The sequence below is a fragment of the Ovis aries genome, chromosome 16, assembly GCF_016772045.2.
Source record: "Ovis aries strain OAR_USU_Benz2616 breed Rambouillet chromosome 16, ARS-UI_Ramb_v3.0, whole genome shotgun sequence".
Classification (NCBI taxonomy): domain Eukaryota; kingdom Metazoa; phylum Chordata; class Mammalia; order Artiodactyla; family Bovidae; genus Ovis; species Ovis aries.
The window spans coordinates 4,562,076-4,585,489 of NC_056069.1; the positions used below are offsets into that span (position 1 = coordinate 4,562,076).

Genomic DNA, 23,414 nt, shown 5'->3' on the forward strand with positions numbered 1-23,414 from the left:
ATTATAGCCACTGTCTTTTGTGTGAACAGTTTTCCAAAAAGAGATGTGAAGGATAGAGTCACCCCCAGCGGTTTCTGTCCCCAGGCACAGGGCTAGGTGGCTGGATGGCCTTCCACTTCCCTCCCCTGTGTGCCACCCCCCACATCTGGTCAGGAGAGACCAGTGTTGCTGGGAGTCCCTGGTGGTAGTGGGGCAGAGGGGTGGGCACAAGGTCTTTTCAAGGCAGCCGCTTGAAGAGTGGAGAAGGGGAGGGGGGCTGTTCTGTTGGATCTTTTCAAGAGCTGGGGCCACACAGAGCAGGGGGCCTGGGAGGCCCCTTTCTTTGCTTTTATCTCCTACACCTGCTTGACCACCTGTTCCCTTAGAGGCTCCCAGCCCCTCGCATTTTCTTCCTGCTTACCCCACGGGGCTCTGCCTCCCCTGTCCCTCGGCCTCTTCCTGCTTACCTCCTGCAGGTCCCCAGGAGTGACCCTTTGGGGCTCCCCCAGAGACCAGACCCCCACTCTCCTTCCTCCCCCGGCTCCTTCCCAGCACAGCTGCCCTTCCAGGCCTCTGCCCATGCTCTTCCTCCCCTGGAGGGCCTGGCTTGCCTCTCTCTGTCTATTGGTACACCTGTCAAGACAGGGGTCTTCACACTGGGAGCTCGCATCGCCCCTGAAAGAATTTTGAAAGCTACCTACAACACACAAGTATTTTTAGTCATCACCTAAATGTTTTTATCACAAAAGTAAATAGTTACAAAACTTCCAGCACGCTGTATACCCCACAAATGCTTTAAGTAAAATCTCACCCCGACCTTGGAACTGTAGATCCCACTCATACATCTTTCCCAAAACTCCATCTCGAAAATTGGACAGCTGATCATCTCTACCAAACAGGCCAGCCAGGGTGGCTGACTTTCAGTTGGAAATCTATATGCATTTATTTTCCAGTTTGTAAACATGCTAATGTACATCTCTGCATCGCCCCTCTCTCTCTCATGAGTTCTGTTTCTAATTCTAAGACAGGTAAGGTATATGACACTTGTGTGCTCAGTGATGTCTGACTCTTTGCGACCCCAAGGATTGTAGCCCGCCAGGCTCCTCTACCCATGGGATTTCCCAGGCAAGAACACTGGAGTGCGTTTCCATTTCCTCCTCCAGGGGATCTTCCTGATCCAAGGATTGAACCTGCGCCTTCTGCATTGGCTAGAAGAGTCTTTATGAGAGTCATCCTAGATGGAATAAGACTTCAGAGATGCCATCTGTGTTTCTTACTGACACCACCCTGCTCTTCTGCCTCAGGGATCCTCCCTCCAGAGCTAGATTGTTTCAAATGGCCTTCCCTCTGGTGCCCTGGAAGTATTTTTTCTTTTAAACTTTTTGTTGTGAAATATAACAGGCACCAGGAAACCATATTGTGTGTGACTAAAGCTCACATCAAAACTGAAGTGTGCAGCTCAATAATTTATCAAAAAGCAAACATCCAGGTCTAGAAATAGGACATTTCTAGCTCCCCATAAGCCCCTCCCTTGGGTCCCTCCCAATTGGCACCCCTCCTTCCTGTTCAAAGGTGCCCACTACGCTGAGTTTTATGATAGTCAGGTCTTACTGTTCTGTCCACTTTTATAACCTACACCTACCTGTTTTTCTGCATCATATAAAGTCACGTCATATGTATTCACGAGTACCTGGCTTCTTTCCCAGGACCTTATGTGGCCGAGTCACCCCGGCTGGTATGTGGACTGCACTTCGTCCTCATTACTGAATGACACTCCGCGGTCTGAGTACACCCCAGTATATTGACCATTGTGTTGTTGATGGACGTTTGGGTTGTTCTCAGTTTGGGGCTGTTTGAACAGAACTGCTAGGAACACTCATGAACAGGTCTCTAGGTTCATATAAACAGACATTTATGTTGAGTCAGCAGATGGGAGGGTTTTGCTGGATCACGGGGTGCGTGTATATATAACTCTACCAGCATTTCACGCTGTTTTCCAGAGAGTGACTGCGCCACTTTACAGTCTCATCGGCAGCGTGTGCGAGCTCCTGTTGCTCCACATCCTTGCCAGTTCTCGGCTGTCACAAATTTACATTTTAGCCAGTATCATTGTGACTTTGATTTTTTTCATTTCCCTGATTATCGATGAGATTCAGTACTATTTTTTATATTTATTGGCTATTGGCTATTGGAATATTCTTGTGAAGTTCTTGGTTTTCTCCTGTTTTTATAAAGGCATATCTCAGAGATGTTGAAAGTCTGGTTCCAGATCATTGTAATAAAGAGAAGATTGCAGGGACTTGCCTGGCGGTTCAGTGGTTAAGACTTCACCTTCCAAAGCAGGGGGTTCGGGTTCAATCCCTGGTTGGGGAACTAAAATCTCACATGCCCCGTGACCGAAAGACCAAAACATATAACAGGAGCAATATTGTAACAAATTCAATAAAGACTGTAAAAATGGTCCACATCAAAAAATCTTTTAAAAAAGAGAATATTGCAATAAAGCGAGTCATATGAATGTGGGGGTTTCCCAGTGCATACAAAAGTTATATTTACACTATACAGTAGCCTATTAAGTATGCAATAGCATTGTCTAAAAATGATAAACCTTAATTAAAAAATACTTTATTGATAAAAAATGTTAACAACACCCGAGCCTTCAGGGAGATGTAATCCTTTCATTGGTGGAGTCTTGCCTCCATGTTGGTGGCTGCCGACTGAGCAGGGCGGTGGTTGCTGAAGGTTAGGGTGCTGTGGCAATTCCTTAAAATAAGGCAACAATGAAGTTTGCCACTTCAGTTGACTCTTCCTTTAATGAATGACTTCTCTGTAGCAAGCAATGCTGTTTGATAGCATTTTACCCACAGTATAACACCTTTCAAAATTAGAATCAATCCTCTCAAACCCTGTTGCTGCTTTAGCAACTAAGCTTATGTTATAGTCTAAATCATTCATTGTCATTTCAACCATCCTCACAGCATCTTCACCAGGAGAAGAGACCATCTCAGGAAACCACTTTCTTTCATCATCCAGAAGAAGCAACTCCTCATCCATTCAGATTTTATCATGAGAGTGCAGCAATTCAGCCACATCTTCAGCTCCACTCCTATTAATAATTCTAGCTCTCTTGCTGTTTCCACCATATCTGCAGTTACTTCTTCCACTGAAGTCTTGAACCCCTCAAAGTCATCCATGTGGGTTGGAATCAACTTCTTCAAAACTCCTATTAATGACAATATTTTTACTTTTTCCATGAATCATGAATGTTCTTAATGACATCTAGAATGGAGAACCCTTCCCAGAATGTTTTCAACTGACCTTGCCCAGATGCATCAAAAGAATCACTATCTATGGTAGCTATAGCCTTAAATAAGAAGACCTGACTATCCAAAGCCTTCCTTGATGCATGCGCTGTAGAGTGGATGCTACGTTAGCAGGCAGGAAAACATTAATCTTGTTGTTCATCTCAGTCAGAGATTTTGGGTGACCAGGTGCATGCATTGTCAATGAGCAGTAATATTTTTAAACAAGTCTTTTTTTCTGAGCAGTAGATCTCAGCAGTGGGCTTAAAATATTCAGCAAACCATGTTGCAAACAGACGTGCTGCCATCCCAGCTTAATTGTGACAGTTACAGGGCACAGGCAGGGTAGGTTTGGCACAGCTCTTAAGGGCTGCGAGATTTTCCAAATGGTAAATTAGCGTTGGCTTCAACTTAAAGTCATCAGCTGCATCAGCTCATCAAGAAGAGAGTCAGCCTGTCCTTTGAAGTTTTTGAAGCCAGGTCTTGACTTCTCCTCTCTAGCTACGAAAGTCTTAGATGGCCCGTTCTTCCAGTCAGAAGCCGTTTTGTGCACCCTGCAAATGTGTTGTTTGGTGTAGACACAGTATGAATTCTCTTAGCTAGATCTGGATAATTGCCGCAGCTTCTACGTCAGCATTTTCTCCTTCACCTTGCATTTTTATGTTCTAGAGACAGTTTCTTTCCTTAAACCTCATGAGCCAAACTCTGCTACCCTCAAACTTTTCTTCGGCAACTTCCTCCCCTCTCTCAGCTTTCAGAGAACTGAAGGGAGTTAGGGTCTTGTTCTGGATTATGCTCTGCCTTAAGGGAAGGTTGTGGCTGGTTTCATCTTCTATCTAGACCTCTAAAACATTCTCCTTATTGGCAGCAAGGCTATTCAGCTTCCTAATCATTCATGTGTTCACTGGAGCAGCACTTTTAAGTTCCTTCAAGAACTTTTCCTTTGCGTTCACAGCTTGGCTGACTGTCTGGCACAGGAGGCCTAGCTTTTGGTCTGTCTTAGCTTTGGGCACGCCTTCCTCACTAATCGTAATCATTTCTAGCTTTTGATTTAAAGTGAGAGACATGTGACTATTCCTTTCACTTGAATGCTTAGAGGTTGTTGTAGGGTCATTAAACTGGCCCAGTTTCAACACGATTGGGTCTCAGGGAATAGAGAGACCCGCGGAGAGGAAGAGAGATGCGACCAGCCGGTCAGTGGAGCGTCAGAACACACGACAGACAGTTCTCTGTCTTGTAGTTAGCAGTTCATGGCACTCCAGACAATTCCAAGAGTAACAAGAAAGACCCCTGATCACAGGTCACCATAAAGAAAAAGTTTGAAATATTGTGAGAATTACCTAAAAGTGACACAGAGGCATCAGTGAAGATGTGTTGCTGGAAAAATGGTGTCGATAGATTTTCTCAACACAAGGGTCCCATAAACCTTCAAATTGTAAAAAACTTAGTATCTATGAAGAATGAAAAAGCAAAGCTTGGTGAAACAAGGTGGCTATATGGAGTTATTGGTCTTTTTCATATCGGTTTGTAGTTGTATTTATTCTGGAAACGAGTGAGTCCTTTGTTGGTTGTAGGGTACAATGTATTTGTTCTCATTCGGTAACTTGCCTTTTAATTTTCTCACTAGTATCTTTTGATAAAAAGAATATTAACTTTTAATTCAGTCAATTGTATCAATCCATTGTAATGGTTAGCACTTTCTATGTCTTATTAAAGTGTATTTCAAGCCGCTTTGAGGTTATGAAGATATTTCTTATGTTGCTTTTTAGAAGTTTTCTGTTTTGCCTTTAACATTCAGATCTACAAGCCCTCTGAAACTGATGCTGTGAATAGTGTGATAGTGAATAGGGTAGGGATGAAGTTTTTTTTCTTATACAGGTATCCAATTGGCCTAGCGCAATCATTGAAAAGACTGTCCCTTTCCCCCGCTGCTTAGTAATGTCACACTTGTCACAGAACATGAGTCGATTTATGCCTGGCATCTGTCTCGATTCCATTGGTCTATTTGTCTCTCCTGGTACAAATACCACGTATCTTACTCCGCTTTCTGATGAGTATTGGGGTCCACAGAGCGAATCCTTTTATTTTGTTCTCTGTTTTTAAAAAGGGCTATCATTTGCCCTTTGTGTTTCCACATGGATTTTTACAACCTGTTTTTTAAGTTACATATGCACACATATCCTTGTTAGCATTTTGATTAGGTTGCGTGCATGTATGTATAAGTCAGTTTGCAGAGAATTGATTTCTTTAAAATATTGTATCCTTCAACTCCTGAATATGATATACCTTCCATTTAGTTTTTGGATTCCTCTCAATAATGTTTACAGTTTTCTGAATATATTTCAGGTGAACCAATTTAAAAAAAAACCCAACTCTGAAGCAAGCGCTAACACAGGCAACGCCTGGCTATGGCAAAATCATGAGGACAGCAGCGCCCCCAGGATGTGTTCTTTGTACCCCTGCCAGCTTGCTATTGAGGTGTCTTTGAGCTGTGCCTAGCCTCCCCCAACCCAGACCACCTCCCGTGTACACCCTGCACACCTGGAAGCTGACCCAGATCTGGGACGTAGTAAATACGTGTGAACTAAGCACTACCCACCACACTCCTGTCCCATTGCTTGAAAAAATTGACAACCCATCCCAACATGCTAAGGATGGGTCAGGCAGTGGTTCAGCTTCCAGATAAAATGCCATCTTTGAAAAGTAGTCTATTGAGTTCTTTCCCATTAGAAAAATTTTATGCGTGCTCATTACAGAACATTTAAAACTTACCAACAGGGATGTCCCTGGTGGCCCAGTGGTTAAGACTTCATACTCCAAATACCGGTGGTCTGGGTTTGATCCCTGGTTGGGGATTTAAGATCCCATGTGCCACGCAGCCAAAAAATGAATAAATAAATAGAAAATTTTTTTAAACTGCCAACAGATAGAGGATGAGAAAAAAGCCCCCATGCCTTATCACTCAGCGGAAATGACTTGTCATGTTTTGATGCTCTTCCTTTCTCCTTGGCTTTTTATACACATGGTGTATTTGCTTATTTTGCTTTTATAAACTTGTCATCATTCTGAGTTAGTAGCTCTGTGTTCAGCCTTTCTCATTTGACATCAAAACATAAGTTTTCTCTCCTTTGACTCCAAACTTTTTGGAAACATCATGGCCAGGAGCTCTGTAAGCTTCTGTGAGTGACACCTGTTTACCAACCGTTACCTGTGGCAGGAGGTGTTAGTGAATTCACGCTGGTGTGCACAGTGTGTACTGAGGATCTCTTGGCATTTCTTAGCTTAGTCTCCATCCATTTGGCATTACATCCTCAAGAAAGACACTTAGATGCGGATTTCACACCAAAAAATTGCAAACAGAAGCTTATGAGGCAGGGCTTGCCTGGTGGTCTAGTGGCTAAGACTCCGTGTTCCCAATGTGGGGGGTCCACGTTTGACTCCTGGTCGGGGAACTAGGTTCCATATGCTGCAACTAAGAGTTCTCATGCTGCAGCCAAAAAGTCCATGGGCTGCAATTAAGACCCACACAACCAAAATAAGTAAATAAAGTAAATTTTAAAAAAGAAGCTTATGAGGCCTTAAAGCAGAAGTTAGAACCTGTAACCATGGCTGTCTGTGGGTCACGTGTTTCTTAAGAATTATTTCCAGATGCCCATGTAAATGCTTCAGGTCTGTCAGCTCCTCTCCTCACAACCCTCTCAAGGAGCTTCTATCATTTGTCTCATTTCATAGATACAAGGGCTTCCCAGGCGACACTAGTGATAAACCACCCACCTGCCAATGCACTAGATTAAGAACCACAGTTTTGATCCCCAGGTCGGGAAGATCCCCTGGAGGAGGGCATGGCAACCCACTCCAGGATTCTTGCCTGGAGAGTCCCATGGACAGAGGAGCCTGACGGGCTACAGTCCATTGTGTCACAAAGAATCAGACTTGACTGAAGCGACTTAGTGCACACACATAGATACAGAACCTGAGGCACAACGAGGTTGCGTGGCTAGACCAAGGTCACAGGCAGGGAGTGCCCGAGCTGGGATTCGAACCCCAGCCCTCTGCCTCCTGGGCTCCCACTCCGGGAGGATGGGAGATAAAGCGGGCTCTTTGAGACACCCACACCTCCTCTCCTGGTCTCTTTCCTCTTGGCCTGCGGAGCCTCTCCCTTCTGCAGGTGAGAGGTGGGTCCCATGTAGGGGCCCCACGACAGGCATGAGTCCGCTGCGCCCAGCTGTGAGACACAGGCACAGCCGTGCCTTCTCCTGGCTTCAGTTTCTTCATCAGGGAAGCGGGCCAAGAGGCCATGAGGGAACTGTCTCAATGGGCTGGAACCTGCTCCTCAGTGCTGGGCTTCTGCAGTCCATTCATCGCAGGAGCTCTGGGGCCTCCTTCCGATGCCCACCCCACCCCTGCTTGCTCAGTCCCAGCTCCTCCCATCCTGCCTGCACGAACTGACTCCCCCACAGCCACCTAGGGGGCGACACTGCCCCAACATAAAGAGTCCTCTGGAGATTTCCCCAGTTATGGGACCAGTAGGGGCAGAGCAAGTAGGAACCAGAAATTGTGGGTGGGGGGCAGAGTGGGAGAGAGAAGACTATATTTACCTTCCTGTATCTATTTCTCTGAGAGCATTAATGTCCCTTGTTTACAGAGTGTCCTTGTTCCCCAAGAGTTTGGCCTGTCATTGAGTCCCCATCACTCTGAGACACCAGGGCAAGTAAGAAAGTGAATCGCGGTTTGAACCCAGGTCTGTGGGACCAAATCCTAGACTCCAACTGCAAAGCTGCAATACCCATGGCCTGAGGGTCACAGCCCCACTCATCCGATTCCCCAAAACCCAGAAACTGATTTTTCATGGCCCCTTTACAGATGAGGATGCTGAGGCCCGTCTGAGGTCTTGGGTGGGTAAGCGCTTAAGCCCCAAGCTGATTTGGGCTTTCCAAGTCCCAATCAGTGTCTGAGCTTCTCCAACCAGCAGCCCAGACACCTCCTTTCAAACTGGGCAGACAATGAGGAAGAAACCTCAGAGTGTGAACCAGACCGTGGGGACGAGCCTCCAGTATGGGTTGGGGTGGCTTCTTGGATCCCTAAATAAATAAGGAGTCTAGTCCATCAGCCTAGAGAGCAGGCTGAGGCCCCAGCCTTTCTCCTCCTGAGATGGTTACAATGGCTGCCAGAGATGAGGAGACTGCCCTGAACCAGTCTCCACACCAGGTTCTAGAGCCACAGAAGGAACGCTGACCTCACATGCTCTTCCCAATCAGGAGGACTGATGCTGAAGCTGAAGCTGCAGTACTTTGGCCACCTGATGCGAAGAGTCGACTCACTGGAAAAGACCCTGATGCTGGAAAGGTTGAAGGAAAAAGGAGAAGAGGGTGCCAGAGGATGAGATGGTTGGATAGCATCATTGACTCAATGGGCATGAATTTGAGCAAACTCCGGGAGATAGTGAAGGGCAGAGGAGTCTGGCGTACTGCAGCCTATGGGGTCGCAAAGAGCTGGACATGACTTAGCAACTGACCCAGCAGCAGCAGCAACAGACCCTGGCCTGCCTCCCTTTTCAGAGGAAAAGTCTGAGGCTTAGTAAAGGAGGTTGCTTGCCAGACATCGCATAGCCAAGCGAGGACAAGCCACCCTGGCCTCGGGGTCCCTGCTGTTCTGCTGTGGTTCCTGGTCTCATCCTCCCACCCCCCACCCCCCAACTTGCCCCACCAAGATCCGCTTCTGTTCCCTGGCCGTTACAAGCTTCACTGGGCTCCTGGAAAGAAATGCAGCCCAATTGTGCTTGATACTATAGATTGTGGTTTGGAGCAAAAGCGTGCTCCTCACTGGATCTTACTTCAAACTCGCAGTAATTCTAGCCTCAGCTTGTCTGAACTAAGCATCCACTCTGAGCCAGCTTCTTCCCAGGCTGCTTCTCATTTCATTCTCTGCTAGGAACTGTTGTCCCCATTCTATAGATAAGGAACTTGAGGCTCAGAGTCTGCATGTGACAAGCTCCAAGACCCTCGGCTGGGCAGTAGCAGGCTGGTGTGCACCCAGCCGGGGACCCAGAGCTGGACTTTCTCTCCCTGCAGTGTGCCCCGTCAGAGCCGGAGGAAGACCTTGCTTGCCCCCGCAGCCCAGAGCGCACTGGAACCCATCCATGGTGCCTGGCCTGGCCCTCTGGACAACAGGACCTTGCACATGGAGGCACGCACACCCCAGCTGCCCTGGACCCCAGTGTGCCCCAGATCCTTGCCAACCTGGGGTCCCCATCAGCTTCCTGATGGAGCCCACATGGCCCCAGAGTCTCTGTGATCCCTGTGATGCTCTAGCCAGGGCAGGGCCAGCTGAGGGTGGCAGGAAGCCATGGGTCCTAGGCCTGCCAGGCATAACCCACACCTCACATGATCTAAAGTGGCACCACGGGGCCCCAGGTTGGCATAAGCCCTCCAACCTCCTGCTCAGGAGCCACAAAACTGGCAGGTCTGACCCAGCTCTGAGGAGCCCCAGCAAGACAGGAGACACCACGGTATCCAAGGTTTCCTCCACTGGACCCCGTCATGTCCCCCGTGTGATAGTTTCAGGTGACGAGCAAAGGGACTCAGCCGTACATATACATACAGCCATTCTCCCCGAAATTCTCTACAGTGACTGAGCTTCATTGCGTATTTGCCACGTGCCAGGCACTGTTCTGAGCACTTGACAGGTATTACCTCATTTAATCCTCACAACAATGCCATGAGGCTAGTCCTCTTACTAGCCCGTTTTATCCATGAGGGGAGTAAGGCACAGAGAAGTTGAGTAACATGCTCAAAGCCACACAGCTAGGCAGGAGGGAAGTCAGGCTATGAACCCAGGGCCCGAGCCCGCAGCCAGCACCTCAACCTCTCTGGATGAGATCCAACCCCCAGCCCTGGGGCTTGCCTATTGATTCATGAACCCATGCATTCATTCAGCACTGAGCACGTATTCTGTGCCACACACTTTGCAATCATAATCTCACTGGAAGTTTACAGCAGCTAACAGGTAGGCATTATTAATTATCATCCGCGTTTTACAGATGTGGCAACCGATGTTCAGAGAGGTCAAGTAACTGCACAGAGACACACAGCCGACAAGGCTCAAGGGAAGTAAGCAAGTAGCGTAGCTAGGGTTTGGCCCTTTCCACATTCGTTATTCCAACTTTTCTTTAAAAATCCAGGTCCCCCTGGTGGGGTCTCTACAGCTCTGGGAGGGGAGCAGCAGAGAGTGGGCTCTCACAGGCCAGGACAAGCTGTGCACTGGGCTCAGGGGTGGGTCAGCACAGGCCAGCCCTCGGGTTACTCCAGGCTGGGCTCTCTGCGAGCTCTCAGCCACCTGAGCGGTCAACAGAAGAAACACACAGACTCTGAGATCAGAGCAGGCTGGGTCCCTGTCCAGGTCCTCCCATCTTGGCTGTGTGGTTTGGACAACTTTCTGCACCTCTCTGAGCCTCCCAGCATACCTTATAGAATAGATATGATAAGGGCCCCTAACCCTGCTGGAGGAGAGGAAGATTTTAAAAGGCAAAAATACAAAACAGCCCCTTAAACTTTAACTCCTTTTCTCCCTCATAGGGTTATTGTGAGGATTAAATAAATCAGAACCTAACATGTTCAGTCAGATTGTTCTCTGTCTGTGTGGCTAGACCAAGCTACCTACAGTCTCTAGGATTTGGTTTCTCCACCCATAAAATGGGCACACTAATAACATTATCTCCTAGAGTCACTGTGAGCTTAAAGCACCTAAAGGACTTACCACAGCATACCACACTCAATAAATGTTATTAGCTATTACAGCGTCATGATTAGCATTGTAATTACACAATGAATGCAAGTTACTGGGATCATAAATTGATTTAAATTCAGCCCCTGCTGCAGGCTTCCATTCCATGCCCAGCATGAGCGTGTGTCTCAGAGCATCTAAGCTCTGTCTGTATGTTATGAGAAAGCTGAGTCCAGGACGTGTATGGCCCCAGTCTGTGGCAGAGCTGCCTCCACTGAATTTCAGGAAAATGTCAGTGTGTGGCCTTTTCAGATGGCCAGTATGGGACTCATCCATCTGAATGCTGTCTGTGTGTCTTCAGGGAGACTCTGGAGGAAGGTTCTGTCCATTCAGCCCTCCTGTGTATCAGTGATGAGCTCCCCTTTGGAAATGATGCGGGCACCAACTACTCTCTGCAAGAGAACAGGACAAGAAAAAGCCACATGCCAGGGCTTCTTTCCCTTTTGGTCTTGGCTGCTGCATAAACTGTGGCCAGACTCAGTGGCTCACAAACATGATTCGCTCTTTGAGGGCAGCAAGGTGTGAATGAAGGCATGGGAGCTAGAACTCAAGACACATGGCACCTCTGCTCAGCGCTGTGCCACACCGGATGAGTGGCTTTGTTGTTCCGAGGCCAGTTTCCTCCTCTGCATAAGCAGGGAGCTAGAAGCCTCTGAGTTCTGCTCCTCCTGGCAGGGTGAACTTGGCAGTTCCTTCCTCACACTGCGCTTCAGTTTCCTCTCCTGTCAGACAGGAATTACATTAATGCTAGGCTGTGACAGCACTCACAGGGTCCAGCCTGATACCCACTGAGTGGCTGGCACTTAGTAACCAGGAGCTGAAAAAAACATTGCTTTTGTGGGTGAAGACCACTGGGTTTGGAAACCAAGGGTTTGATGATCAGGGTTTGCTGAAAAGTAGAGGTTTCCTGCAACAACTTGAAAACCAAGCTTTGTGGTTTGAGTGTTCTTGAGCTGCAAGGAGGAGCCTGTGCAAAGGCCCTTGGGTTCCCTGAAAGAAGGGGTCTTTTATCCAGGAGTCTACAGTGGACAAAACTCCCACCAGCTCGGTGCACCTGACTGCCTAATATGCCTGGGGCAGGATCTGCGAGGGCATGCCCAGAAGAAGCAATGCCAGGGAGCACAGCCAAGGCCCTCCCTCTACCCGCTGCCGTGGGAGGTTGTGCCAGCACTGCACCATCAGGAGAAGCAGCCTCACCCAGGGGCCCCTGCAACCCAAGCCTGGGTCCTGGTGCCGAGGGAGGCTAGCATTGTCTCTTCGATTCTGGGTGTGGCTAAGGGGGAGGAGGCTCTGTGAAAGTCAATGCAAGGAGAGGTTATGACCAGAGGCTGCTGTCCTAGCCCAAGGATGCTCTGCATCCCCTGCTTCTGTTTACACACCTCCTGGGTGACTGGGATCTCCCTCTCCCCCAAAGCCACCTGACCCACCTTTGTGGAGCAGCTTTGTCTTTCTTCTCAAGTGTGGTGCCTGTAACCAAAGCGACTTCTCCCAGAAAGGTCTAATCATGCGTTGGAACAGCAAGCTCCTCCTCCGTTCTACAGACTATACCTCTGTTGATGCATCCCTATTTGGTTTCTCCCCGCACATGTCACTGTTGATCACATCCCAGTCCAGGGCTGCTGCTGCTGCTGCTGCTAAGTCGCTTCAGTCGTGTCTGACTCTGTGCGACCCCAGAGACGGCAGCCCACCAGGCTCCCCCATCCCTGGGATTCTACAGGCAAGAACACTGGAGTGGGTTGCCACTTCCTTCTCCAATGCATGAAAGTGAAAAGGGAAAGTGAAGTCGCTCAGTCGTGCCCGACTCTAGTGGCCCCACGGACTGCAGCCCACCAGTCCAGGGCTAATATCAACCAAAACTCATTCCTTCACAACTCTTTTCCACCCTTCCTTCTCCCATCCCTTCCTCCCTCCCTTCTTCCATCTTCCTTTCCTTTCCTCTCCCACTTCACAGCAATGCCTCTCTGCAATCAGGTTGTTCAAATGTGTGGGCACTGGGGATTTGTAAGGGAATATGTCCCAGGTCCTGCCCACAGGACGCTTCTCATCTGCCACTAGAGAGGATGGAGGTGTATCAGGTACAACCACGTGCCCTGAAGATGGAATTAACAGAAAAGACAAAGCACAGAGGGACCTCAGAGGAGGTGAGCAACTGCCATATATGCGCGACTATTTGGTAACCCAAGTAACGGTTAAGGGCAATCTCTATTCTCCCAATAAAAGATGCACAGTAAAGGTGAACGGTATAAACTTTGAGGGGGGGAGGTGAGATAGTCAGAAGTCTATTTGTAATATTTATTTCTTTACTGAGAGATTGTTGTTGTTTAGTCGCTCAGTCATGTCTGACTCTTTTGCGACCCTATGGACTGTAGCTCACCGGGCTCCTCTGTCCATGGAATTCTCCAGGCAAGAATATTGGAATGGGTTGCCATTTCCTCTTCCAGGGGATCTTCCTGACCCAGGGAGCAAACCTGTCTCCTGTCTGGCAGGCAAATTCTTTGCCACTGAACCACCAGGGAAGACCTTATTGAGAGATAACTATTTTAAATCATTTTTATATAAAATATTAATTTGGAAAGAATGCTTTTGTCTAGTCTAAATTTCAGGAAACTACTTGGGTTCAAATTCTTTGCACATGGCTTTGACAGCAGTGTCACCATCATCTGGTGGGAAGGCAGGAAGAAGACTTCTTGGTTTTCCAGAGCACACCTTCACCACAGGGACCAAGATGTTAAACACGGCTCTTTTGGATCCACATGTCAGGTGACCACGGGACACTGCTCCCTCTGCAGGTACCATCTGCAGAGCATTTGGACAGTTGGGGCTTTATTTGCAGGCATGCATTTTTTATTTGCACAACACTGCCACTTATTTGAGCATGCTGAAAGTGACCTTTACAAGGCCTGTTGACAACACCCTCCCTTTGTGACCTTCCCTTTGGGACACTTGTAGTCACAAAATACTGTTTGCATTGCACTGTTTTATATGAGTAAACTTTTCTAGACTTCTTTTATAATAATACTGACCTCTATATGCATCCTAAACTCACATGGACTGAGGGTATATGAAACTAATGTACCCTTCCCAAACAGGACACCCTGTTTAAAAAAAAAAAAAAAAAGACTGACAGAACACCCATAATATGAGAAATCAGTAGCTCAGACACAAGGCAACCTCATGTTCAAGCATGTGTGATAAATCAGGGGTGGTGGGGAATAGAGACGTCTTCCCAGAGGTGGAGGCTTTCACCTGACCTTGAAGAACAAAACCCTTTGGGGTGGACCAGGCACTCCAGGCAGAAGGCACCAGAGAGACTGAACTTGGTGCAAGGGAGGTGTCTATCCCAGATACCCCCCTTTCATTCACACAGCTCCGGTCAGCTTTACTCGGAAATTTGGGGCACCTGTTCCCCACTCTCTGAGGCTCAATCTGCCTATTCGAGAAGTGGGGGTCATAACATATTTCATAAAGTCACAAGAGAGACAAGAGCATGGAAAATAGAGTCGGAAAAAAAAACCTGGGTTGAAATTAGCTTTTCTTGGGCAAGTCATTGCCCCTCCCAAGCCTCAGTGTTTTTATCTGAAAAATGGAGCGCTGTCCTGCGAGGCCAGGGGCTAGCAGGCTTCATGCCCTGGTGAGGGTGATCTGGGTTCCCCTCCTGGGGAGGTGGGGTGGATGAATGAACGGGGAATGCCTGTCGCTCTCTCTGCCTAGGACTCCGCCCCAGCTGTTCCTGTGCTGGTTCTTTGCTGTCCCTCGGATGGAGCTGGCCTTGCTCCCAGGTTCTCCTTAAACCCCCCCGGGTCATCCCCTCAGTCCTGTTTTATTTCTGTCCTGGCTTTGATCGTTGTATTATCTGATCCTAACTGCTTGTTACTGCTGTCTTCACTGCTAACAGGCATTGTCTGTGTCTGCAGTGCCCAGCACAGCGCATGGCACCTAGGATGTGCTCAATACATATTTTAATTAATGATTTATAGGTTCCCTCCTCCCAATCTTTGGACACTGCCTAGGTTTCTCCCACTTGTGGGTGCAAGGTCCCACCCCCACCCGTCACCCTGGTTGGACTGTTTCTAAGCTTTTTACACTGCCCAAGGTGACCTTGTGCTCGTGTTTTCGTTCCGGACCCTTCCCACGCCCCCACCCCCACACAGAAGCTCAGCGTGCGAGGGCTTGGCCCCCTGTGGCCCAGAGCCTGGCATACATTAAGCCTTCTCAAAATGTTGGAATTAATGACTGAAAGGCCAGCTGGCTGACGAGCCTGACACCCTCAAGGGCACCCAACTGCCCAGCGCGCCTTCCTGACCCGGGCGCGGGAGCGGCGAGAGCGGGATGCTCGGCGCTTCCCCTCCCGCCTGCCGGAGCAAACTTTCAAAAGATGCGGCGGCCGCGGCCCCGCCCCTCCCGGCGTGGTTGGAGGCGGCGGGAGGCGGGGGCGGAGCCGGCGGGCCCGGGCCTGTGGCTCCGCCTCCTCCTGCTGCCGCCGCTTCCCTCTCAGCACCCGCCCCAGCTGCAGCCCGCCGGCTCGCCGGTGCAGCCGCGATGCCCCGGAGCCAGACCCCGGCCCGGGTCCCCGGTCCAGCACGAAACTAGCCTCCCTGCGTCCCGAGGGCGCCGGCGCCACCGCCAACGCCGCGCCCCGACGCAGCGATGGGCAACACGGTGCACAGGACCCTTCCAGGTACGCCGGGAAGCCCTGCCCGAGAGGCAGGCGCTGGGGTTCTCCTCTCCTCGGGGGACCCTCTGGGTGACTTCCGGAGAGCCACCCCACCCCCACTCCCCTTAGCGCTCTCGGCGGGCGCAGTGGGCTAGAGTCTCCAGTGCCTTCCGACTCCCGGCTTAGCACGCGCGGAGCGGCTGGGCTTTGCGCTCCGGGAGGGCGGGTACCGCGTCCTGGTTACCTTGGGGACCCCCGTGCTCCTTCTCCCGGCTTCCGCTAGATGCGCCAAGGGGCAGTTGGGGCGATGCTGCGCGCCCCGCGTTGCCTTTGTTCCAGCCCGGGGGCGCTGATGAAGGAGCCCGGGGCGCTCCGGGGCGTGAATGCAGCCAGGCTTCTCAGAGCTTCCGACGGCCAGAAGCCGCCGGTTGTGCCGAGACTGCAGCGGCTGAGAGTCGAGGGCGGGGGGTGCTCGCAGGGGTACCTCAGTTACCAGCCGCTTAGCGCCCCCGCGGCACATGCTGCTTGGTTTGGCCACGTTCCCACGCGCACCCCGGCTGCGCCCCCCTCTGGTGTCCGCTCAGCTGGGGGCTCTCTAGACCCCTCGCAGTCGCCGCCGCTGAGCGCATCGCCCTCTAGTTAACACAACCCCAGAATGTTCAGGGCCACAGTAGGGGGATTCAGAGCTGGGAAGAGGTGGGCGTGGGCTAGAGCAGGCTTCGCTAGAAAATGCCAGGTAACTGTAGGAACAGACCAGCGCTGCTCAGAGGCTTGGAGGCTCAGTGCCCAGTGTGCAGAGAAGCTTCGCGGTAAAGATGTGTATCCCAGTATTATACTGAAGAAACTGAGGCTCTGTGGAAGGGAAATGGCACACCCAAGGTCATGTTGCTGGTGTTGGGGGGGCCGCGTTGAGATTGGGATCTGTGTCTGTCTGCCTACCTTTCTCCCCTCCCCCAAATCTTTAGAATAAGTCTTTATTCTGCCTTAGGGCTGGGCATTTGTAGCATCCTGGGCAGAAGGTGAGGGTCACATATGTGAGGTTTTAGGAGGAAAGGAAGGTACCATCCCATCTCTGCTCTAGAGCTATATCAAAAAATAATTCTATATAAAAAATAATTGTTTCTTCCTCTGGGAGGGACTGAAATGCATGGTGCTGAGTCCTGCATTCTCGAAGCTGGATTGTAGAAGAGGAGCCTCTCCTTCTACTTATAAGCCCCTGGGTAGCTTTCAGGCCAATGCACACAGAATGGGAGGTGAAGTTGCCAGCAGAGGGTCACCAGCTAGTCAGTGACAGAGGTGGGATTCGAATCCAGGTCTTCTTACCCGAGTGTGGCCACGCCCCCTGTGGCCAAGGCTATGGCCCTAATGGAAATGGAGAGAACCCACCCACCCAGTTTGGAGGTGTCCAGGGATGTTGGCAAATAGAACAGCAGATGTCCTCCTAGCCACAAAGATACAAGCCCCCTTTGTGGGATTTCTTAATTAAGAAATGTTTATGCTGTTCTAGTAAAAAGAAAAAAAAAGCCATTCTGCCACCTGTGGGTCGGCTTTGGGGTAGATGAAGGGACAGACGCCTGCCAGGAAGGCTAAATATAGCTGGATATTTATGAAGTCTCCATCCCACTCAGCCCTCTCTCTCTGTGGACTGGGTCACCCCGGGGCTGGGAACCTGGGGTTAAGGTTGGTTACTCGCAGCAGTAGCTAAGCGTGAAACATTCAGACTCCACTGGGACTGAAGCCTGCACTGCGTTTAAAACTGGAATTCCTGCGCCACATCAGGCTGCAGGCGCCAAGAACACGAGGAACCATTTATTGTTTTCTGACCTGCCTGTACTTAGTTTCTCACACATGCTGTGCCGTTTTTTACACCTCTGTGCTCAGTACCTGATGCTCTCCACACCCAGAATATCCTTTCACTGTCTAGTCTATCTTTCAAAACCCAGCTCAGTTGTCACCTCCTCCAGGAAGCCTTCCCTGACCACCCATGCCCAATCCCATTCTTTACTCTGCCACCGCAATACCTTCTTGTCTCTGCACGTTCATTGGACCACTTTGCTTTGTCATCACCCAGCTCCATGACTCTCCTTGGGGCTACATGAGGACAGAGACCACATCTTGACCATCTTATATCCCTGGTTGCCCAGCACAGAGCTGGGCTCGGTGAGGCCCCAAAGCTGCATCTTAGGCAGAAAGAGCCCTTGGCTCAGCATCGCCCTGTAGAAATCCTTGTGCTTTCATTCTCAGGAAAAGGACACATGCATGGTGTTCCTTCTATGGGACTTGAAATAGAGAGCTGGCATTTGCTGAGCACCTGGATTCCACGCCAGGCTTCCTGCATATGTGGCTTTATTTACATGCCAAGCACACTTCTCCTTAAAGCTCCTGCACTTGCCGATCCCTCTGCCTGGAACATTCTTCCCCCAGACCTCCACATGGTGTCTGCTCCAGGCAGCTCTTGTCATCGCCCCTGCTGCCAGCACTGCCCACTCCCTCCCCCTGCTTTGGGTTTTTCCTTAGCGTGGGTCACCATGCGCTACATGGCCTGTGCAGTTAGCTGTTTATTGTCTGTCTTCCCCAGGAGGATTTTGCCCATTTTGTTCACTGCTGTATATTCAGCATCTGCAGCAGTGGGTAGCACATAATAGATGTTCAGTAAATATTTGTTGAATGAATGAATGAACTGAGTTCTCGCAACAGCCCTATAAAGTGGGGATTATCATCTCTGTCTTACAGATAAGGAAACCAAGGCTCAGAAAGGTAAAAATGACTCATTGCCCCCTTCACATGGCTTATCCAATTGGCAGAACCAGGATTGAAATCCAGGTTTATTTAGCTCCAAAGTCCTGCAGTCTTCCCATGACATGCAGTAGCCTCCCAACGGATGGTTCAGATACCATTTACTGAGTGCCCCAGAGTACACCTGCTGTGCTATTGCATATGATAAGGAAATGCCCCCCCAAAAGGAATGTCTTTTGTGATCGACTGAGGGGGAGCACCGTGGTGGTCCCTTGAAATGCCCTATAAACAAGCATTAAGGGTTGGCCGTGGAAACTCATGTGTGCTATGCTCTTACTGCGTCATTACCCTTTCCCTTTCTAGTTTCAGTTCAGTCCTGCAAAATAAGTTGTCATTCTCTTCCACTTCACAGAACAGGAGACAGAGGCCCAGAGAGGTTGCAACACCTGCCCCAACTCACATAGTTAGGCAGTGGCGAAGCTGGGCTCAGCAGACCCAGGCCTCTCTTTTAATACCACCACATGGCCTTTTTTTTTTTTCCCCCTGCACTCCTTTAGCCTTAATCTGGGTTTTGCAAAGGAAAAAAATGAGAAGTGTACACAGGGCGGGGGAGGGGAGAGCAGAATTCCACAGGGAGGGAGGGAGAAGGAGGCACTCTCCCCCTTCTCCACCAGCCCATTTCAGTCCCTTCCCTCCATGCACCCCTGGGGCTCACTCTGGGACTCACTGGTAGTTCTGGTTGGAGAAGAGGCTGAATTCAAACTGCTGGTTGGGTTTAATTATTAAGCCAGTCCATGCTTGACCAAATCAACAGCCCTCTCTAGCGTTACGTCAGTGAGCGGTGTCCCGAAGCTCTGGAGTATGGGAAGCGTGCTCAACCTGCTCTGTGCCCTGAGTCAGGGGCTTTACCCACATCACCTATTTCAGATCCTCCTAACACCGTTTAGAGGGTCTGTATTTATCCCCATCTTACAGGGAGGCAGATGGGGGACTGGAGACATAAAGGATAAAGGCACACCAGTATAAGGCGGAGATCCAGTCTTCCTAACCCAGACGGTCAGTCTGCAGATGCTGCGTCCAGACCGGAGGCATCTGCCACTCTGGGGCCCTCCCTGCCCAGCCTCTCTCTTTATTTGACATGGCTCCAGAGCCGTGTGGGTGTTAGGCCTCCTGGGTCTTCTGCCCTCTGGCAGAGGGGGCCAATGCTCCGAGGACCCAGCAGCCACTCTCCTGCCTAGACCTGGACTGGCTCAGCCCTAGGAGGACAGCAGCCTCCCATCCCGGCGGCTGCACGGATGACCCACCCAGTGCCGTCCCCGTCTCTCTGCGCCTCTCCTCCTCCCTTACCCACTCACAGTACTAAGTTCGGTTGGGCCTGCCTGCCTTGCCTGGCCCTGTCTGCCTCCCTCCCACAGGTCTTGAAGAATTTTTGTAGCCCTCCACCTGAGGCCTGAGCCTGAGCCTCTCGAAGTGACAGCGGTTCCTCCGACAGCCCTGAAACCTGCCAGGCGGTCAGCACGCGATTAGGGACCCTGGCCAGTCAAGGCTCCTTGGTGATGGCCCACGAGGATGCTGGGGGCCGGGCAGGGCAGAGTGGAGCAGCAGTCTCACTCATCCGCGGGAGTGAGAAAGAGGGACGGGTCTGTCCAGTGCATAGGGAACGTGGAGAAGTTGCTGTGGAGAGTCTGGAGCCAAAAGGAACTAAGGCCTCCCTCTGTTTTTACCCTCCTTCTGGTCCCACTTCTTCTCCTTTCCTCTCTGTCTCCCCTGGCAGGAAAGGAAGGAGCCCTGGGGTGATGGGGGTAAGGAAGGCTTCCTGGAGGAGGCGACATTTGAAGGAAAGTCCCACTGAATATCTGCTTCTCCCCACTCTTCTGTCTGCCTTCAGGGTTTTCTGTGGCTCAGTTGCCCTGAAGCCACCCTGATCTCTGCTTAAGTGCTGTGCACCCAGGCTGGGGTGACCCTGGGGTGTGCTCTGCTCTGCATTTTCCTGAGTGTGCACCTCTGTTCATTTATCTGACATCTGTTGGGCACATCTTGTGTACTAGCCCTGGAATGAATGAATGGACAGCCACTGGCACCCGCCTCCCCAGGGAACTGGCCACTGGTGGAAGAGGATGGAATGCTCTAGTAAAACAGTCACATGGTTGGTTATCTCACCGCAGAGCACAAGGTACTGTTACCCTGTGCCTCAGAGAGGGAGGGGCTGACGCCCTAAACAAGGCCTGGCCACCAGATCAAGTGGTCTACCTACTGTGGATCGTGTGAGACCAGCTTTTAAAGAACCGTTAGTGAGACGAAAGTGACAATGTTAGTCACTCAGTCGTGTCCCACTCTCTGCGACCCCCACGGACTGCAGCCCACCAGGCTCCTCTGTCCATGGGATCCTCCCGGCAAGAATCCTGGAGCGGGTTGCCATTCCTTTCTCCAGGGGATCTTCCCAACCCAGGGATCATACCCAGGGTCTCCTGCATTTGCCGGCAGACTCATTACCGCAGAGCCGCCAGGGAAGCCCTTTAATGACATAGACTAGGATAAAAAGTAAAATATCGGGTGTGTTCAGGCAGGAAGTATTCTTTTCTCAGAAGTTTTTGCTTCCGGGGTGTGTGTGTGTGTGTGTGTGTGTGTGTGTGTGTGTGTGTTGCGTGTTACAGCATCAAATGCATTTCTCTCTGGGGGTGGCAGCAGTTAAGGGCTGTGATGAGCATGCTCAGTGGCCGACCGCAGTGGGAGGTCTGGCGTCCTGGTCTAGACACACCTCGTCATCAGACTGCCTGGGTCCACCTCAGCGGGACCACTTCCTAGGGCGGGCATGGTGGGCAAGGACTCCCCTCTGAGCCTCAGTTTCCTCAGGTGAAGTGGGGGTGCACAGCTCCCTCACAGTGGGCGGGGTGAGCGTTAGATGGCATAGAGCAGGCAGAGGCTTTAGCACAATGCCCAGGGCGGCCACTGTCGTGGTTATTGTTGCCTCCATGGAAAGGAGAGCCCTGAGGCCTGTTCCTGGGGTCCCTAGAGGGGGTTGACTGACAAGTGCCCTTCACTTTCTGCCTTGAAAACCCTGCCCCAGGTGACCACAAGGCTTGAGTCAAAAGGCTGGATTGGGAGGTCTCCCTTTCATAGCACGAACAGTAGCTCCCCAAGGTTCCTTGAGCCCTGTCCAAGACCTCTCATTTCTGATGAGAAGAATCTGCATGGCAGGTTGCATTTTGCAGTTTCCATTGGCCCCCCAGACCACCAGGTCTACTGGGAGAGACCAGCAAGGACAGGGCAGTTATGATAAGTTGGGGAGGGGAGCGCAGGGGCTGGGAGGAGAAGCAGGGAAGGCTTCCTGGAGGAGGTGTGTCCAGCCGAGACCAGAAAGCCGAGAAGTTAGCCACAAGGGAATGGGAAAGGCTGCTCAAGGCAGAGGATTCGATGTGCAAAGGCCCAAGGGGAGGGAGAGCAGGGTGTGTAGAGGGGGAGATGCAGAGTTCGGGGGTCCCCGTGCAAGTGGGGGTGGCAATATGAAGTCAGAGTGGTGGGCGAAGATCAGGTCAGAGGAGGAGGGGTTTCTGGCCTGCAGTCAGGAGACTCAGCTTCTCAGATGCCACACTGCCCACTGGGATGAAGCTCTGTGTCTGCTGGGCTGGGCCACAAAGGCTGCTCAGAGCAGGCTGTTTAATCTTCTCCGTGGACAAAAAGAGTCGGCTCTCTCCTCTTCTGGACCAAAGGGCTCTCTGTACTTGGTGGTGCTCTCTGAGGGCTGAAAATAGAAGCCCAGAGGCCAGGTGTGTGGCAGGAGCTTAAAGCAGAGAGGGAAGAGGAAGGGGGCCAACGTGCTGTAGGTTGTGAGCACCCACCTGGGGGGTGTAGCCAAATGGTCAGCACTGCAGCACGCCTGCCCCGTGCCAGGCCCTTTCTCTGTTTCATCCCCTTTAAACCATCAGGACACGTCTTCTAGACATTGGCTCCCACTTCACAGATGAGGACACTGAGCTCAGAAGGATCCTGAGAACTGGCACAGCCTAGGTGGCAAGGGAGTAGCAGAGCAGAATTTGATCCGAAGTCTGCCTGACCCCAAAGCCCCTTCCCCGTCATTGTGGGACACTGCCCCCAGGGCCTCTTGTCCTCATCCTGAGCTCCTGAACCCCCCTCCCCACAGGCTGTCCTTCCCGCAAGCACACCTTCTTACTTTCTCTGTCCTGGGGAGGTGAAGCACCTCTGTCCTCAGCAGCCAGAGTGAAATTGCCTATAGAAAAGGACCAGCCCCCAGCCCCACCTGCCTCACCCCAGGCTTGGAGACTCTTAACTCTTAAGGTGGAGGTGGCCTCTGGGAATCTTGCTCTGGAGGAGAAGGGGTGAGCTGGAGCTCCGCACCCCTTCCTCCTGCCCCGTCTGCCTGATAAAAGCTGGCCTGTGCTTGGTCACCTCCAGCCCCACTGACACCCGCATCCTTCCCACTGACGGGGCTCGCAGCCCCCTCTCACTCAGAGCCACAGGCAGCTCCTGCCAGTCCTGCAGCAGGGGCACGGGGCCCAAGCGAGGGCACTTCGCCACCCCGCACCCAGGCTCTCCTGCAGGCCAGGAGAATCCTGTCCCCACGCTGTGCTGTCATCATTAGCAGAGCTGGTGGCCCCATGGGCTGGGTGCCCCCATCCCTGGGTCTGAGTCTTATTATCCAGACAAACGCCTTGACCTCTCTTTGCTTCGATTCCCTTTTCTGCAGAAAGGAGATAATGATGTTAGGTCTCAGGCCTACAAAGTGTCTGACAGATAGTGAATGCTCAGGGGGGCACCTGTTATGATTGTGTAGTCACTAGGCAAGCAAGCCCCTGCTCCCTGCTGAGCCCGACACTCCCAAGGGAGACAGACACAAAAGAATAATAATAACCACCAGCTCGTATCACTCAACCAGTCTATGCCAGACACTGTTCTCAGCAGGCGCCTGCATTTAGCCCTCAGGACAAGCCCTGTGAGACGCT

At 51.0% G+C, this 23,414-nt stretch overlaps 1 protein-coding gene across 2 annotated transcripts in view; it reads left to right on the top strand.

The window, feature by feature from the left end:
- The first annotated feature begins 15,568 nt into the window (after window positions 1–15,568).
- Window positions 15,569–23,414, top strand: part of NEURL1B (neuralized E3 ubiquitin protein ligase 1B) — a 44,770-nt gene continuing 36,924 nt past the window's right edge. For both annotated transcript variants that reach the window (XM_015101239.4, XM_027979991.3), the window contains exon 1: window positions 15,569–15,741. In XM_015101239.4, the coding sequence (XP_014956725.2) occupies window positions 15,711–15,741 (31 nt within the window). In that variant the 5' untranslated portion in view covers window positions 15,569–15,710. The remainder of the gene's footprint in view (window positions 15,742–23,414) is intronic.